The 17,221-nt window shown below is 46.9% G+C and overlaps 1 protein-coding gene across 23 annotated transcripts in view; it reads right to left on the bottom strand.

The window, feature by feature from the left end:
* Asap1 (ArfGAP with SH3 domain, ankyrin repeat and PH domain 1) overlaps positions 1–17,221 on the bottom strand; it is a 317,439-nt gene that overhangs the window by 33,351 nt on the left and 266,867 nt on the right. For all 23 annotated transcript variants that reach the window (XR_013046411.1, XR_013046410.1, XR_013046409.1 and 20 more), the window contains 9 exons: positions 15,415–15,578; positions 14,265–14,398; positions 12,482–12,573; positions 8,876–9,062; positions 8,434–8,519; positions 5,585–5,700; positions 5,394–5,461; positions 3,473–3,580; positions 1,431–1,653 (listed from right to left, as the gene is read on the bottom strand). Coding sequence is in view for 15 of the 23 variants with exons in the window: in XM_076555973.1 (XP_076412088.1) it covers positions 1,431–1,653; positions 3,473–3,580; positions 5,394–5,461; positions 5,585–5,700; positions 8,434–8,519; positions 8,876–9,062; positions 12,482–12,573; positions 14,265–14,398; positions 15,415–15,578 (1,178 nt within the window). In the remaining 8 variants the exon portion in view is untranslated. The remainder of the gene's footprint in view (positions 1–1,430; positions 1,654–3,472; positions 3,581–5,393; positions 5,462–5,584; positions 5,701–8,433; positions 8,520–8,875; positions 9,063–12,481; positions 12,574–14,264; positions 14,399–15,414; positions 15,579–17,221) is intronic.

Below are 17,221 nucleotides of genomic sequence, written 5' to 3' on the forward strand. Positions count from 1 at the left end.
TGTTTTGTGGGAATAGAACAGGACCCATCTCCACTGGCCTGAGATGCAAGGCTGGTGAAGGTATCTGACAACACGCAGAGTTAACAATAAATAGCCTAGGCAATCCCCCCAAGTCTCTGGGGAAAACCACCTCATCCAGGGTGGGAGACTGTGGGTTCTGTTCTAGGATTCCAGGTAGACGAGAACCTTAGGTAGTTCGTCACTCGACATCTGCGAGCTCTAATCCTTCATTTGCTAGATACCAGTAACTGTACCTACCTCCTCGGGAGTCCTCGGGATGAGTAAAGCTTGGTGTGTGGCTTCTCATGAGGCGAGAGCTTCATGAGTGCTGCCTCCTACTATGACAACCCCACCCCACCTTGGAGTCACAGTCTCATGAAATCCAGGCTGTCCTCAAACTTGCTATGAGGTCAATGATGATAATGAACTTCTGGTCCTTGAACTGTACCAGCCAATTAAGTAGGGCTATTATCGTTATAGATGTTGCTATGGTAGTGCTGCATTTTTTTTTTTTAAATCAGTAATAGGCATTCATTTGAATAGGAATCCTGTGAGTGGAGGAAGGCCCCCAAATGACAGGAGGATTATAAAGGAGACTAATAGTATGGCGGGTATTTTATTTCATATTTTAGAGTGCAAAGTAATGGATATAAAGTGATACAAGGAGAGGGAAATGAATATTGAAGTCGTTAAAAGAATGTAAAAAATCAGATTAAGAAGCATGAAGGTAGCTAGGCAGTGGTGGCGCAGGCCTTGAATCCCAGCACCTGTGAGGCAGAGGCAGGTCTATCTCTGTGAGTTTGAGGCCAGCCTGGTCTACAGAGCTAGTTTTAGGACAGTCAGGGCTACACAAAGAAGCCCTGTCTAGAGAAACAAAACGAAAAAGCAAAAGCATGGAGGTTGGGCTATCTGGAAGAACAGCGATGATGCAATCGCTACACGCCGTTTTCCACAGTGCTGGGGACGAGACCCAGGGCCTCATGTATAAAAGACAAATTTTCTACCAGCTGAGCTTCCTCTTTCGTCCAGACAGTCGCATGTTTAACAGAGGCGTCTCAGTACAGAGCAGAGTCCTTCGAAAAAACCAAGAATATATTCCTGCTACAGAAGGGACAGGCCAAGCGGCACTCAGACTAAGTGAGGCTCAACTGCTTCTTGGCTGTGCCACACTGCAAAGCCACTGTATCTCTTTTAATCTGAGTTTCTTTTTCTGTAGGATGGGCACGAGATCACGTAGCTCACAGAAGTTTACCGCGAGATAACACACCAAGAACACCCATGTACTTACTACCTTTCCCCCTACGGGCGCCTGAGAAATGACAGTCTAAATGCTGAGCTGCCCCCGACAGTACGTTCCACATTCTGCCACTCAGAGCAGACTAGCAGCCATGAGGTCAAAATCCACAAGCGTTCTTCAAGCCCGTCCGTACCTTTCCCGGCATTCCTAGGTGGCAGAGGGGGAGCCTCGGAGGTGGGCGACGTGGGCGAGTCTGTGCTCGCGAAGATCTGGTTGGTGAAGGCTCCGTAGGAGAGTCGCTGCTTGTCCCGTGGGGTGCTGAACCCTGGCAGTGCCAGCTTGTCCTGTGGCGAGATGCTGGAGGAGTGGCAGAAGCTCTGGGGCCTGGGGGAGCGCTCCTTCTTGATGGGGCTCGGCTGGTACAGGAAACAACAGGTGAGGTGAGACTCAAGGACTGTCCCTGAGGTGTCTATCCGGCAGACTCCAGCAGAGCGGAGTCAGGGGTCACCTGGTTCCTGTGGCCCTCAGGGTGGTATGCCAGCCATTACCACAGCTTCACAGCAGTGACACAGCGAAAGGAGGACTTGATACTTCCTCCTTCTTCATCACTCATAGTCCCACCAAGGAGTGCCAGTCAGGGATGAACAGGGCATTCCAAAGTGACAGGTAAGGTCACAGTTACACTTAGCCTTCAACAAACACCTCCCTGCAAAGGACATGCCTGCTTCATTTGAACAACATTTCCACAAACCTATGATTTGTTACACAAAGTCCTCTTCCCTGTACAAACCTTTTACCTTCACGGCCTCTTCCACACTTGGCTTTGAGGGACTACCCACTGCCAAGGGCTTGGAGCGCTAAATCCCACTCACATTCTTGGGCAGCAAACCATTTCCAACTGCCCATGTGGTGTTTCCTTCATGGTGGTGGCCTCAGCACCATCCAAATGTAACTGTAGCAATTACGTATTCCCTGCATCCCCGTGGAGACCTAAGACAGACCCTCTTAACTCATTCCTAGCACGGTGATCTGCTGCTCCCACTGCAGCAGAACGGCTCTAATTCCTCTCCCCCCCCATCTACTCTGGAGCGAGGGTTGGCAGGAAATCCAGTCCTGCTAATAACCTTCGCTGGTTTCTGACTGCTTGGGCCTCAAAAAAAAAAAAAAAAAAAAACAAAAAAAACAAAACAAAACAAAAAAAACACCACTCCTGACTCTGCAGGGCACCTCCCCCCCTTCCTCCTGGGGATGTTTCCCGCTCAGCATGAGTTGAATCTATCCTCCTTTTCTCTGGCCAGTGCCCACTTCTCTCAGAAACCTGTGTCTGGTGCTGTTTCCTCGATGATGAGATGGGCAGGGCTTACCAAGGCTGCTGATCTAGGTCTCAGGATTTCCCCCAACTCTCACCATGACAGGCACACTACCATCTGAATTAGCGTGTCTCTCCTTTGGAAATGGAGAGTGGTTTTAGGACCTCTTTGTCTGAGCGTTCCCTACTTCCTGCCTTGCATACAGGAAATGCCAGGCACACATCTGATGATGAACATGGTTGAACTCTCAGAGGTAGTTCACCGCCACCTATGAGAGTCACAGGGACCTGGGCTTTAATCCTAGAGATGGTCTGTGTCAGCCAGGAGGCTTCGGAAAAGGGCCAAGTCCTCTTTGTGAGTAGGTTTTCTCTGGGAACAATAACCACATCCCGGGGAGTTTCAGAAAAGACAGTCTGAGTTGACAGACAAATATTTAGCTCAGCTTAGACCACATGTAAGTCCTTCCTAAGTGACAATTAGGAGTATTTACTACTTAGTTGTTTATAAGGTTACAATGTTCTAGTTAAACATCAGTTTAGATGTAGCTTTTTTACAACTTCAGTCAGTAGGATTTGGACTTCCCTCCAAAGTGTCAGTGGGCCTCAGCTACTTAGAGCTTAAGAAAAAGTGACCATGGCTCCCTAAAGGGTGAGCAATTTGACTTTCAGACCCCCCTTCAGCAATCTACCCTATCACCTGCTGCTGGGACTTGCAGCCTGCTGCCGGCTGGCCCCTCAATTGCATGAGTCACTTTCTTCAATGACTCAAGTCTCATCTTTCCATTGGTTCTAGGGTCCAGCTGTGAAGTGGCACCTAACAAGGATCAAGTTGCTTCATCGGGTCCTAAGACCCACATCAATGCATTTCAGTGGCTCAGAATTCTGGGAGGGCGGGGCGCTCCCAGGCACCCACCCTCTGTACTCACTCTGTCATCCAGATCGTCATCGCTTTCATCCATCTCATCCTGCCGAAGGTTCCACTCATACTCTACGTGGACATGTGGGTTGAACTTGCCGGATTTAGCCTGGGAAAGCTGGAAGGAACAGCAAGTGCACACCACTTTGTGGAAATGCTCAAATACCCCAACAGACAAGCAACCCCTTACTCACTCCCAAAGGGTCATGACGCGGCCCAGTGGGCACAGCTCGAACCAGACAAGCTGGGTGGCTGTAGGACTGGCCAGGGACTGTGAAGACCTACACACACAGGGGAAACCTTTCTGAGTCTGACAGCATGGTTTTCTCCAAAAGTCAAAGTTTCCGTACTGCAAAGATCCTCAGGACTTCAGATTATGGGTTGGGAAATTAGACCAAGAGGCATCAGGTTGAAGAGGAAGAGCTTGGAAGTTGGAGGCAATCTGTGGTTCTCCTTTCGTTCACGAAGTGTGGGTAGAGAAAATGGTCTCAGAGGACTCCAAGAGTACAAACTACAGGTGCTGGAGAGATGGCTGTTGCTGTGCTTACAGGTGACCTAGGCTGGGTTCTCAGCACCCACAATGGCAGCTCACGACCACCTGTAACTCCAGTTCTAGGTGATCCAACACCCTCTTCCGGTCTCTACAGGCACCAGGCACACAAGTGGTACTTAGACATACATGTAAATACTCATCTACATACGCTAACAATAAACAAATCTTAAGGGATACGAAGAATACAAAATACAGCCGGTGATTGTGGAGCCAGTCCTGGCACTGGGTAGACTGAGTTGGGAAGATGAAAAGTTGGAGGCTATCCTCCTCATGTTCATTTCTTCTTTCTCCTTCCCACTGCAATCCCCCAGGATGACTCAACAAAACAAAACAAGAAACGAATAAAAATATCAAAACAACAAAAAGTGCAAAACCTACAGCTGCCAGGCCTGGAATCGGACACTCGGAAGACACTGAAACCCAGCAGAATGTAATATCTTCTCCTACCCTCTCTTTCCCATGTGCTGGGGCTGTGGTCTCTGAAACGCAGTTATTTTTCTTACTGCAGTGCCCGGCTGGGCAGCTCAGGTTTGTCTTCCACTTGTCATCTTCCTGCCTAAGCCTCCTAAGTGCCTGGATCATAGGCGTGCACCACTATCCCCAGTCCATGCCATTAAAACTTAGTTCTCATCTAAGGTCTTGAGAGGGTGGAAACTTAGGTGCGGTACTAAGAGGCAGGGCCTGCGGGAAGTGATGGGGCTAGATAAGGTTATTAGGAAGGAGCCACAATGGCTGAGTACTGGTGACTTTAGAAGAGGGAAAAAAGATCAGGCAACAGAGGCACTCCCATGTCTCTCATATGGGATTAACTGTGACAGGAAAAAGGCCACCACAGACGCAGCCCTCTACTCTAAACCCATTCTCTTTACAACTGGCCCAGTCTGTGCTAGTATGCGGCCAGCAACAGAGAGCGGCCATTATACACCATGGTTAAGAGAATCCTGCTTATGTGAAGGTCTAGAGCATTAGGCAAGAACGAGTGGGGTGAAAAAGGTGAGAGTGTACAGAAGGCTGGGAAGCAGGAGGGAGGATGTGCTTAATGTGTAGAAAACTGGTACACGCCATTGTCTACTTGCCCAGCTTTTGGAAGTGACTTCCTAAACAGTTCTTGACCACTGGCTGCCAAGCAGCCTGAGGTCCCGGCAAACACAAAGCATGGGCCTAACCCTCAGTCCTCCAGAGGCCTTTCGTCTCCAGTGTGACAGACAACATGGCTTCACCACCCTTTCAAATGTACCTCAGTACTTATCTGTATTACTTTAGCTAATGTTCAGAAACACAATGACATTTGCTTTATCTTTCCCCAATTTCAGCCTCTCAGTCTAACACTTTAAAGGCTACTGATGTCTAACAAAGCTCCCATCTTAGTTTTGCTTACCAGATCTTCACACTGGGTAGCTTTGAGTCTCTTTGCTATATCCAAGGCAGTTTCTCCATTCTGGTTAACTGAAACAGTGGAAGAATACAGTCGGATAATTATCTAGGATATTGCCTCAGGAAGCGAGAACATTAAACGTGGTGTACATGCAGTCTCAGTCCCGTGGGACACCTGAGAAGGGCCACACTCACCAATGTCCACGGTAGGCTTGCTCCGAAGCAGCAGCTTCAGACACTCCGGCTTGCCATACATGCTGCAATAGTGCAGGACCGTATTCCCCACCGATGTCTGCTTGTCCAGGTTCCCACTGAAAGAGTGCAGTGTGGTTAGAAAATGAGCGACTCAACACCTGAGGACGGTGACCTCTCTCACCTGTGAGGTATATGCATGCTTAAAAGCGCAAACAGTCCTGAGCTCTGTGTGTCCTATGTTTTTCCCTACACCTCGCAGATCATACATATACCTATGGGCACACTATAAAGCGGGCCTCCTAAAAGATTAACAACAATTAATAAAATGGAGTAATAAAATACTACGGCGAAAGCCATTTAAGATGCATGAATTGTTTATTTCTGGGATTTTCTATTTAGTTCTATAGACCATGTGTGACTATGAGTAATAGAAACCTCAGAAAGGGAAACTGCAAAGAAACACAGATATACTGTAACACCTTTCTCTTTCGTTTTCTTCCAGACAGGGTGTCACCAAGCCTAGCCTAGCCCTCGACTCCTATGTGGCTCAAGGTAGTCTTAAACTTCTGACGTCCCTGCCGTACCTCTGAGTGTTGAGATGGTAAGTGTGCACTACTACACTTGGCTTCAAACTCCTCCACTTCCACCCCCTGCACCCAGGGCCTTGTGCACACCAGGCAAGCATTGTCAAATGAGTCATATCCTCAGCTACCCAAGCACTTAGATGTTTTTTTACTACATTTTTATTTATTGATTTTATGTTAGTGTGTGTATGAAGGTCAGAAGACAAGTGTGGGAACTGGTTCTCTCCTTCTACCATATAGGTCCTGGGGGTGTGTCTACGGGACGGTTTCTTGATTAATGATTGGTGCGGGAAGGCCGAGACCACTTTGGGCAGTGCCACCCCTGGGCAGGTGGCCTGAGCTTTATAAGAAGGTAAGCTTCGCGAGTCATGAAAAGCCAGTAAGCAGCGTTTCTCTGTGGTTCCTGCCTCTGCTCTGCCTTGAGTTCCTGCCTTGACCTCCCTAGTGATGAGCTGTGATCAGGAAGTGTAAGCTAAATGAACATGTTCCTCTTCAGATGTTTTTAGTGAGGGAGCTTATCACAGCCCCAGTGAGCAAACTAGGACATGGTGAATGGTGTTAGGAGCTAAATGAATACATCTTTTGTTGTTGTTGTTGATTTTCCAGTCAGGGTTTCTTTGTATAGTACTGGCTGTCTTGGATCTCGCTCTGTAGACCAGGCTGACTTCAAACTCAGAAAACCACCTGCCTGTGCCTCCCGAGTGCTGGCATTAAAGGTGTGCACCACCACCACCTGGCTAAACCAATACATTTATGTAAAACTCTGTGATGGCACAGGACACCGCACACTCGATAACATGATGATATCCGTACTCCAAAGGCCTGCCTCTGCCTTGGTGTGTAAGGTTAGCAGGAACCTGTTGGACATCCTTGACTCAGCCATTCCCTGCCCACTCTGTGGACATAATGTAGTGAATCTTCTTGGAAAGATTCTCATGTCATCAGGATTGACGGCACCTGTCTTTAGCTGTTGTGTCGTCTTCTTCCTAGGTCTGACCATTTATATCTTTTTTTTCCCTTTTCAAGTCAGGGTCAAATCTGGTCCTATGCACTCTGGGCTGGCCTTGAACTTGTGGTTCTCTTGCTTTAAGTCTCCCAAGTAGCTGGGACTACAGGCATGTGCCACTGAGCATAACCTTATAACCATGTATTTCTGTGTGCTAATACTAGACTGAAAGACCACACACATAGGGAAACTATGGTGTTTCCAAGATTACACCTAATCTATAAGCTCCACAAGGACAGTAACCGCACTGACTGTCTATTGTGGGACAGACACTGTGGACTGCTGCTTTGCTCTCAGCCACTGTGCTGTGTTAGCTCTCAGAAGGGAGGCTAGACCTTTACCTAGTTTGGGGTGTCCGTGTACCATTCTCCCTATGTGAGCTCAACCTTCCTATCTGATTGCTGTTCTCTGGATAAGCTCTGCTGAAGAGTCCAGTAAGGGTCAGGCCGGGACAAACCCCCAGTGCTTGGTACTACACTCCCGTCAGTCAATGTGTCCTTCACTTGCACTGGCCATGGCTGCTTTACATCAAACCAAAGACAATGAAAACCCCTAAGTATGACTGACCTGAGCTGCTAAGTACTTTCTACTGGTTAAGGCCACAGGTTGGCCAACTTTAGCTAGTAGGTCGTATGTGGCTTATATCCTGTTTATATAAAGATTTACCAATACACTAACCAGCTTCACTAACTCATTTGCAAATTGTGGTCTATGGTTGCTCTGATCACAATGGCAGAGTTTCATAAAGGGCTGCAATTGAGCTTTCATGACCTGGAAAAGGTCTTTTAAACTGGCTAGCCACAGAGAACTCCTGTGAGTTCTGGTATAGGTCCCACACTGTGGGGGCCCACAGAGGTTTCCTAGTGAGATCTGAGTTTGCTTTACCCAGCAAGGCTGCATAAAGGGGATGGCTTGACCACATGAGTGGTGACAAGGTTGTTTGGAAGGGTCTGCACTTGGGCTGTGTGGTATGCTTTGATCTAGCAAGGGGGAGGTTTTTTGCCCTCCCCCTTGCATTGTTATAAAAAGTCCTTTGGAAGAGATGGAAGGGGCCAGTGGGTATTGATCTAGGTCTTCCCGAAGCTATCCTGTATTTCTGTCTTTCTCATCTCTGCCATCTTTCTATCTACAAGTTTCTCACCCCTCTCTCCTCAAGAGTAGCCTGGGTCAAAGTGGGAGCTGGCCTCCCACACCACACAGTATGGTTTGTACTACTCAATCATACTCAGTTCATTCAGATGAGAACACAAAAGCCATACCAGTTTTGTACAAGGAAATCAACCAGATGCAGAGACGTCTGGTCTGCGGTCCTGACGGCAAGGTGAAGGGCTGTCTCCCCGAGCTCCTGAGAAAGAAGGATGGATAGAAATGCAGCGGTCATGCCTCTAGCAGCTTCTCTGCCAAGGAGCCCCGAGCAATTATCGAGAGCACTTCTGCTCTCCAGTTCTCTTAGGCAATACACGTATCTCATTAAATGGTGTCCAAAAAGCATGATCCCTCATTTGAACTCATTTCTCCCTTCCCTTTTTTTCTCTTTTTGCAGTTTTGAGAAAGGATCTCGGCTGTACAGCCCAGGGCGGGCCTCAAACTTGTTTCCATCCCTCTGCTACTTCATTCCAAGTGCTGAGATGACAGAAGTAGATCACCACAACATGCTCATTTTTTCTACTTTTTAATCCTTTGGCTTCTCTGAGGCCTTACCTGCCCAGGTTCCAGCAGTGGCTCCATTAGCTCCACCCCCTCTGCATAGACTTGGATTAGTGCAAGTAAGTCCCTGGACTTGATGGCCTCCAGCAATTCGTTCAGCTTAGCTGAGGAAGAGGCACAGGTCTTCCTGGAGAACCGGTGGTCAACATACTTTGCAGTGATATACTCTTTTCGTACAGTCCTGGAAAAAAAACAAAATGGTCAGAGCATTTCTGCTTTCCGAGAGCTGAAAACATTTCTCCTCTCCTCCCCTTAATTAGACATGCTTCTTTTCAAACAACAAACCAGGTTTTAGACAAGTCTAGCAGAGACAGAACAAGGAAACAGGTATCTGCTTATATGTGTAGGTAACACATGAAATAACAAAATTAATGGGCACCAAGATCATGGCTGACTTCTTTTCTACACAGAGAAACATGCTATGAATACTTCAAATTAACAACATATGGGGAAAGATTTTAAGAGGTGAGACAAAAGTTCACAGATCCTCGTGAAAAAACATTTTATTTTTCTGCTTTAACCTATATCTCATAGGTAAGAAAACTGAAGTTCAGAAAGGCTACCATCAAACCAATCCAATAGGCAACAATGGGCGTGTTACAAGGACAAGGATGAGTTGACTTCCCTGCAGAGATTCCCTTTAGGAACAGGAGCTGGGACACTAGGCCCGAAGTCTGAGTGGCCATGTGGTATCTGTCCTTTGTGTATCTAGTCACTGTCACCATGGAGACTAAAGCAATCCTGGGAGACTGGGCCTACATGCCAGCCCCAAGGTTGAAAACAGAGCCTCAGTGGTCCCAGTGGTCCCTCAGAGCCTCAGTGGCCCAGTGGTCCCTCAGAGCCTCAATAACCCAGTGGTCCCTCAGAGCCTCAATAGCCCAGTGGTCCCTCAGAGCCTCAGTGGCCCAGTGGTCCCTCAGAGCCTCAGTGGCCCAGTGGTCCCTCAGAGCCTCAATAACCCAGTGGTCCCTCAGAGCCTCAATAACCCAGTGGTCCCTCAGAACCTCAGTGGCCCAGTGGTCCCTCAGAGCCTCAGTGGCCCAGTGGTCTCTCAGAGCCTCAATAACCCAGTGGTCCCTCAGAGCCTCAATAACCCAGTGGTCCCTCAGAACCTCAGTGGCCCAGTGGTCCCTCAGAGCCTCAGTGGCCCAGTGGTCTCTCAGAGCCTCAATAACCCAGTGGTCCCTCGGAACCTCAGTGGCCCAGTGGTCTCTCTGTCACCTACAGAGGAAGACTGAAATGGAAGTCAGCTCTGAGGAAAACAGATGAGAGCCAGGGAGAAGGAACTAGGGTCAGGTGACATCACCTGAAACCACAGAAGCCTTCTGTCAATCCCTTGATTTCCCCACTTATACAAGCTCATTAAGAAAAAAGAGAAATGAAGTTTGGGTTCAAGTGCTACCTTCTACAGCAGCATACCAGTTGTGTGGCACTGGGTAAAGTATTTAAACTTTCTGAGCTTCTGGTTTTTAATCATTTGAAAATGGAGACACCTACTCACTGGCACATTCAAGATTTATCTACTGATTTTGAATTTACATGTCTGTCTGTCTGAGTTTATATGCACCATGTGCTTGCTTGCAGGTTCCTGAGAAGGACAGAAGAGGGTACTGGATCTCCTGGAAATGGAGTTACAGGCAGCTATTAGCTGCCCAGTGTGGGTGCTCAGAACTGAACATCGGTGCCACACTTCACACAACTGTGATTCTGTAACCACCTGTTTGATTTCTTGGGCAGTGTCTGCCTTCTGGCTAGACTTGTGGGTGAGGTATTGAGGGTGAGGTTAATAGGCAGTTTGCTTTCCTGTTTCCCCAGCATAGACTGAGCACAGTGTAAGCATGCGCAGAATTCAACAAAAGACCACTGGTGCCAAGAGGCCTTCTGGGAGACTTAACTTCATGATTTCAGACTGAATGTGCCCTGTAAAAACTTTAATACTTGTGTGAATCTGGTATCCATGGAAGCCTTGGCCAAATATTTAGACTGGTGTCCTTTCTTCCCTCACAGAGCCTCCCCAACCAGTGAGTAAGATTACTCTTTCTTCCTATTTATCCACAGTACTTAGGGGCTGAGGTACAGTCCTTAGCATGTACAAGGCTCTGGATTCAATCTTGGGAACTCTCCCTCTAATTTATTTTCAAGTACTAGGGGTGGGATCTGGTGCCTTCTAGGCATGGGCTTTGCCACTAAGCTCAGAGTTCCTAGTTCTTCTCTACCTATTCAATTAATTAATGTGGCTCAAAAGGAAAATGCTATCAGAAAGTGTTTATCAAGACGTCTCATGTCTGCTCCTATGCCAGACTACATAGACACTTTTGCCAACTGCCCAGTTACTTTACAGTTCCTTATGCAAACATCAATTCCAATGCCTATGTTGTCATGGTTTGGATCTGAAAATATCCCCCTCGGGCTCATGTGTTGAAAGCTTGGGCTCTAGTCAGTGACAGTAACATGCTACTGACCAGGTCATGAGGGCACTGACCCCACTGATGGGTGGATGCATCCGTGGGTTCATGGTGGGATGAACTATTAGAAGGGGCTGGCTGGAGGTAGGGAATGGCTGCAGAGTGTCATCTGTGAAGGGGATAGCAGCTTCTCCTTGGTCACTTCCTGCGTGCTCTGCTTTCTGGCTGCTCGGAGGTTAGTTCCCTTCACCACCTCCTGTGGTTGCTGAGCTTCTGCCTAACCTAACCCAGGGTCCAGCCATGGTACCAGCTGACTATGGCCAGAGATACCTGCCACCTTTGCCCCACAGAAGTCCTTCTGATGTATCACGGTCACACAGAACTTTGCATGCAAATGTGTTTGGCTTCTGAGCAGATAGTGCGGTGGTGAGAGAGATTTAATCACCAAATTGAGCCACAAATCGGTTTCTGAGTTTGACAGTGGGTATAGGTCCAGAGGGCATGTGTTTTTCTCCTTATTTCCCATATCCTCCTTTCCCAAAAGACGGCTTGCTTTGGACTGTGCTTTGCTTTTCAAAGTTTACCAGTAACAATCTTGGCAATCACTTAAAGCACAACACGGGACTTAGTTTTTTCACATTCCCATAGTGCTTCATCATCTGGTAGAGTCACAGACTCCTTTTCTCCCAGTATTCTTTTCTATCACACAACTGACACTAGTCTCCAGAAGTGGAAGAGCTGAGTCCAAGGTACATAGATTCATAAATCCTGGTACGGAGCACCGATTTGTTTTTCTTGTACTCTGCCATTTTGTACTCCCACTGAAACATATCAGACGGAATGTCAGCCTCCCCAGACTTGCTGAGTGGGTTGTTCAGCGTCTACATCTTGGACAATCTGACAGAACTCTCCTGCCACTGCCTTGACATGTCTATTACCACAGCATGGCGTGACTAGATATGACTGTCCCCGAGGATCTGCTCCACAGAGCTGGCACTCAGCAGCAGCTCCCAGGCAGGAGGGTACTGCTGAGAAAAAACCTGCCTATTCCAGAGACATGCTTCAAAATACCTTTCTAGCCTTTTCTTGATAATGGGGAAAATACTGTAACCATCAGCTAGTTATATATTTTTTGTTTGGTGTGGGAGGGGAGGACGATAGAATGGTAAAGAATTAATATATTCAAAATACTTACATATCACTTGAAGGGGTGGGCTTTGGTGAAGGGCTGGGTAAATTTGCTTCCATGATATCATTAAAACTATTGTTTCCTACATTCTTGGCCAGCTGTAATATAAACAAACAGAACATGGTAAACTCTCTACCACTGGTTAATAGACTCCTATTACTTGCTTTCCAGATTTTTGTGTATGTGTTTTACTTCATCTGACCCTGAGTATACAAACTATCCCTTTTTTCTGGTTAGCAGAAATTTCCCAAGCACCTGTCACATGCCAGGTACTGATTCTCAGGAATATTCAGCATCTAGTGGAGTCAGCTTATGTCAAGATAATCAACAATGTCTACAGATATGATGTGATGATGCCTGAAGGGAACAAGACTTGACCCCCCCCCACACACATAAAGTTTCTGAGATCAGACAGACCTTCGAATGGGAGCCTACACTCATGAACAATAGCTTTTCACACGCACTAGCACACATCCTTGTTATACAGAACCAAGTTACTTCGGGTAGGCAGAAAAGAAAGGATTATTCCCTTCCTGGGTACAGATTAGGGTGCTGAGGTTACAGCAGAGAAGTATCCATAAAACATTTTGCTTCTGGACTTAGGACTGCTCCAAGAAAATTTCTGTGTCCTTTAGACGGGCCTTTTGTCATATACTGAATTCTGAGATTCATGCAAAGCTCAAGAGACATTCATGCAAACAAGTCTTTGGGTAGAAAAGTCTTGGCTTTATTGTACAGTAAGTATCTATTCTTGGACTTCCTCATTTCTGGCATCAAGACTGGATTTCATGTTTATAAGTAAAAGACCTGCCATGACACCATTTCTATGCTGGAAGAGAATGTGTTCCAGGGCTCGCTATGTTGGAGCCTTTTCTCTGCAATCCGAAGTGAAACAGAAAGCATGGCTTCATGGTTCCTAAGTGAATAGGTTCATACAACACAAGGAAGCTTGTCATCCATGGCTGCTCAGATGGCCGAGTGACTATCGGCCTTGCCTTTTTGAGGCTCCTGTGCAGCAGACAAGGCTAGTGATGAGGTGGGTCTACTGTTCTCCTGGGCTCCAGTTCATTCATATCCTCGAGAGAGACCCTTTTATCTGAGTGCAGTTTCACTTCAACAAATTTCATTCTTAGTGCCAAGTCTTTCCTACTAGGGTTAAATTATTCACGGCAAGGACCCTGGCCATTGGCATTAATGGGGGAAGCCAACTGGGCCTTTTATTACTGTTTTCAGTGTATCACAAGGACCAGAGGAACTATACAAAAATTTCAAATTTGATGGGAAAGCAAAGGGAAAAACACACTGAAGTATCCTTATCCTTCATATTTTTCAAATTACAAAGCAACTTATTCCCTTAGCAACTATGTATGTTAGGCTAAGGAGTAACTGGCTCTGTGACACTAGGTAACAGGTCATATATACTTTTACAAATATGCGGTAGCAAAGATTAAACTGTTTTAATAATTTAAGCCACTAAGTATTCTGCAGACATGCTTTAATTGCCGTTGTAGTGAACTGTATGAAAACTAATCCCTAATGGGGAAAAGCAGCTTGGAGAGGCCTTTCCCTGAGAGACGAGCCAGTCCCAGCATGGACTACTTTTTACTGAAAAAGAAAACGGAACTAAGCAGTAAACATTACCTATCCCAAAAGTCAAATTCGAAGTGTGCAGGAAAATCCACTGAATTTGATAATTATTTGTAGCCGTTAGAAATAAACCCCTTAAGAGGAATATGTTAATGTATCTGTGACAATGAACTTTCCTTCTAAAGTACAGGGTAGGACTTACCAAGAGTTCGGAAGTTCCTAATTTGTCTAGTTCCAAAGACTGAATGCGAGAGATATGAACCCCCATTTCCCTGTGGATTCCGGAACATTCTATACAGGTCAAAATACCCAAGTTGGTTGAAAGCCATGTGGGTTCTGTGGAAAAGATTTGATGAAACAAGACATGTCATTCAGAGTGCTGGCTGTGGAGGAGACTCAGAGCATCAACCTTGGTAAGAATCAGCACAAGGGCAAGGTTAAATGTAGGAACTGGGAGCTTGTGTTTTAGTCCAGGGGCTCGCAGTATCCCTTCAACGTGTCATTAAAAATCAAAGTGAAGTCATTCATCCCCGTGAAAATTGACTTCACTCCTCTCCCTAGAGAGCCTAAAGAGCATTTCCAGGCCTTGTGCCAGAGTTCCCTTCTTGCCTCGGTCACTTATCCCAGGTGATGGAGTTGATGGTCTGTTAAGCACTGAATGCTACAGCCATAGTCTGACCCATCCATCACTCCAGTTCAGTCCTCAGAAGCACCAGGTCTGCACTCTGACCTTAAGCAAATCCCTCTCATCCCACATGGAGTCTCATCTATAAGAGGAAGACACTAGTACCTTACTGACACACACTCTGTGAGGACAGTGTGCTAGGGAAACATAACCCCTAGCAAATCCTTATATACTGAGTCCTTGCCAAAGCCCTGGTTTCTGAGAACAGGAGCCCAGGGAGTGGGGGCGCTTCCCTGGAACAGAGACCAGGAAAGGCTTCACAGGAGATGGGGGACATCTGTGTCACATGCCAGGCGACTGCACACACACAGGTTTATCAAGTGCATATAGCGGGAGGGCTTTCCTGACCCTAGCCTGTGTAGATAAGACCCAGGACGACCCTGCATTAACACTGCTCTGGCTGGAGTGGCAGACTTGGGACTTACAACATGAACACCACATTCTGTCTTCACTCCTTTAGTGACCATGATGCACACGCAGGGAGAGGAGCACTGTGGCAGTGACCATCTTGGAGAACAGGTTGGGAATTCTCCCTGTAGGGAACCTGAGTTGTGTGTGTGGTTAAGTCGGCCTACAAACCGTAAGGAAGTTGAGCAACCGCCCCACTGAAGACTACACAGGAAGAGAGAGGATGCTGAACAAGCTAGTCTGTGCACAGGACACACACCTGATGAGCCACAGTCACAGCAGATGTCATTGCCGGGGAGCCGCTGTACATCCTCGATGATGGCTTTGGTCAGATCCTCCAGACTGTTCTCCCCTGTGCTCTGCTCACCACGGAAGGCCATGGTTAGGGCCTCTTCTTTGCTATTCGTCAGTACTGATATCCACCTGTGGTCAAGACACCAGAGAAAGGTAGCCTTCACAAGGGCATGGCCACCACTCTCTTTCTCCATTGGAAACCTACCTTCGATATGCACTTTCAACCCACCTCCCCCTAAAAGAAGACAGCAGTAAAGCGAAGAGAAATGGAAAACTAAATTGGAAGAAAAGAGATGACTGGGATTGTTTGAGCACATGTGAGGTCCTGGATTCAATCACAAAATCACAAAATTCAAACCACACACACACACACACACAAAAAAAAAAAAAAAAAAAAAAAAAAAAAACAAAAAAACCTAAACACAAGGGCTGGAGAGATGGCTCAGAGGTTAAGAGCACTGACTGTTCTTCCAGAGGTCCTGAGTTCAATTCCCAGCACCCACATGGTGGCTCACAACCATCCATAATAAGATCTGATGCCTTCTTCTGGTGTGCGGGCATGCTTGCATACAGAACACTTACACATAATAAAAAATAGTTACATCTAAAAAGAATTAAACACATAAATTACAGAAATAAAACAGAAGAATGGGAAGAAACACAGGACAAGTGAGAGAGGTGGCTGGCGTAGATGACACAGAGATGGCTGGGACAGACGATGCTGAGAGATGGCTGGAGTGGATGACAGAAGGACACTGCACCTGAGGACCTGCGTGATTATGCAGATGCTCTCGTTCTTCTGGGGGCAGAATGAAGGGGAGGACTGACTGACAGGGATGATAAGGAACAGTGACAGGTGGAGAGTGTTCAAGAGAGGCATCTGCTCTCTGGCAGCCCAGGGCTGCAGGGACATTTCACGGTGAAAATGAAGGGGCACATTAACAGCTGCCATAAAGTTTATGCTCATGGAAGGGGCACAGTAACTTGGAAGCATGACATATAATTTGAAGAAAGCAGTTATGTGAGTTAAATCTAAAACACCCTCCACAGGCTCACCTTTGAATGCTTGCTCTTAGATGGTGATGCTGTTCTGGGAGGTAGAGGAAGCTTTAGGACAGGAGATCTAGCTACCACAAGTGGGTCATTCAGGCCTTAAAGGCAATACCTGCTTTGGGTTTTGGGTGGAGTACACACACTCTCTCTCTTTCTCTATGCTTCCTGAGCTCAAAGATATAACCTGCTCCCTGTAGTGGGTAGCCGTTCCAGCTTTGACCTGGAAGTGCCACCCCCTTTGAGGCTTCGGTAACTGTCACGCCTACAAGGCAGAGCCGAGACAGGACCCCTGAAGATCTGAGATCCGGATGAGCCAGCTCTCTTGGTTCCTGGATCCTGAACGCTGGAGGTAGACCAAGCAGAGCTCTCCAGAGAACACTGCCGGACTGCACTACACCTTTCCCAGACCCTGTAACCAATCCCTTCACTTGTAAGTTACCCCACAAAATAAACCTCCCTTTTAACTATGTGGAGTGGCCTTAATAATTAAACCAATAGCTCCCACTACCACAGAGAGAGCTCTGACAGTCGTCATGCTTTTTCTGCTATGATGGACTCTTCCTCTGACCTGGGAAGCAAGGTAATTGCTTCTGATGGGTATTTTGTCTGATGGGGAAAGCAACGTACCACCACCAGACAGTAGTAAGACACTACATACACTACATGCCAAGCTATGTGTAAAATGTGAAAGTCCAATAAGCATAAAACGTGCATTTCCA

Source organism: Peromyscus maniculatus, chromosome 20 (assembly GCF_049852395.1).
Source record: "Peromyscus maniculatus bairdii isolate BWxNUB_F1_BW_parent chromosome 20, HU_Pman_BW_mat_3.1, whole genome shotgun sequence".
In the NCBI taxonomy this organism is placed as follows: Eukaryota; Metazoa; Chordata; class Mammalia; order Rodentia; family Cricetidae; genus Peromyscus; species Peromyscus maniculatus.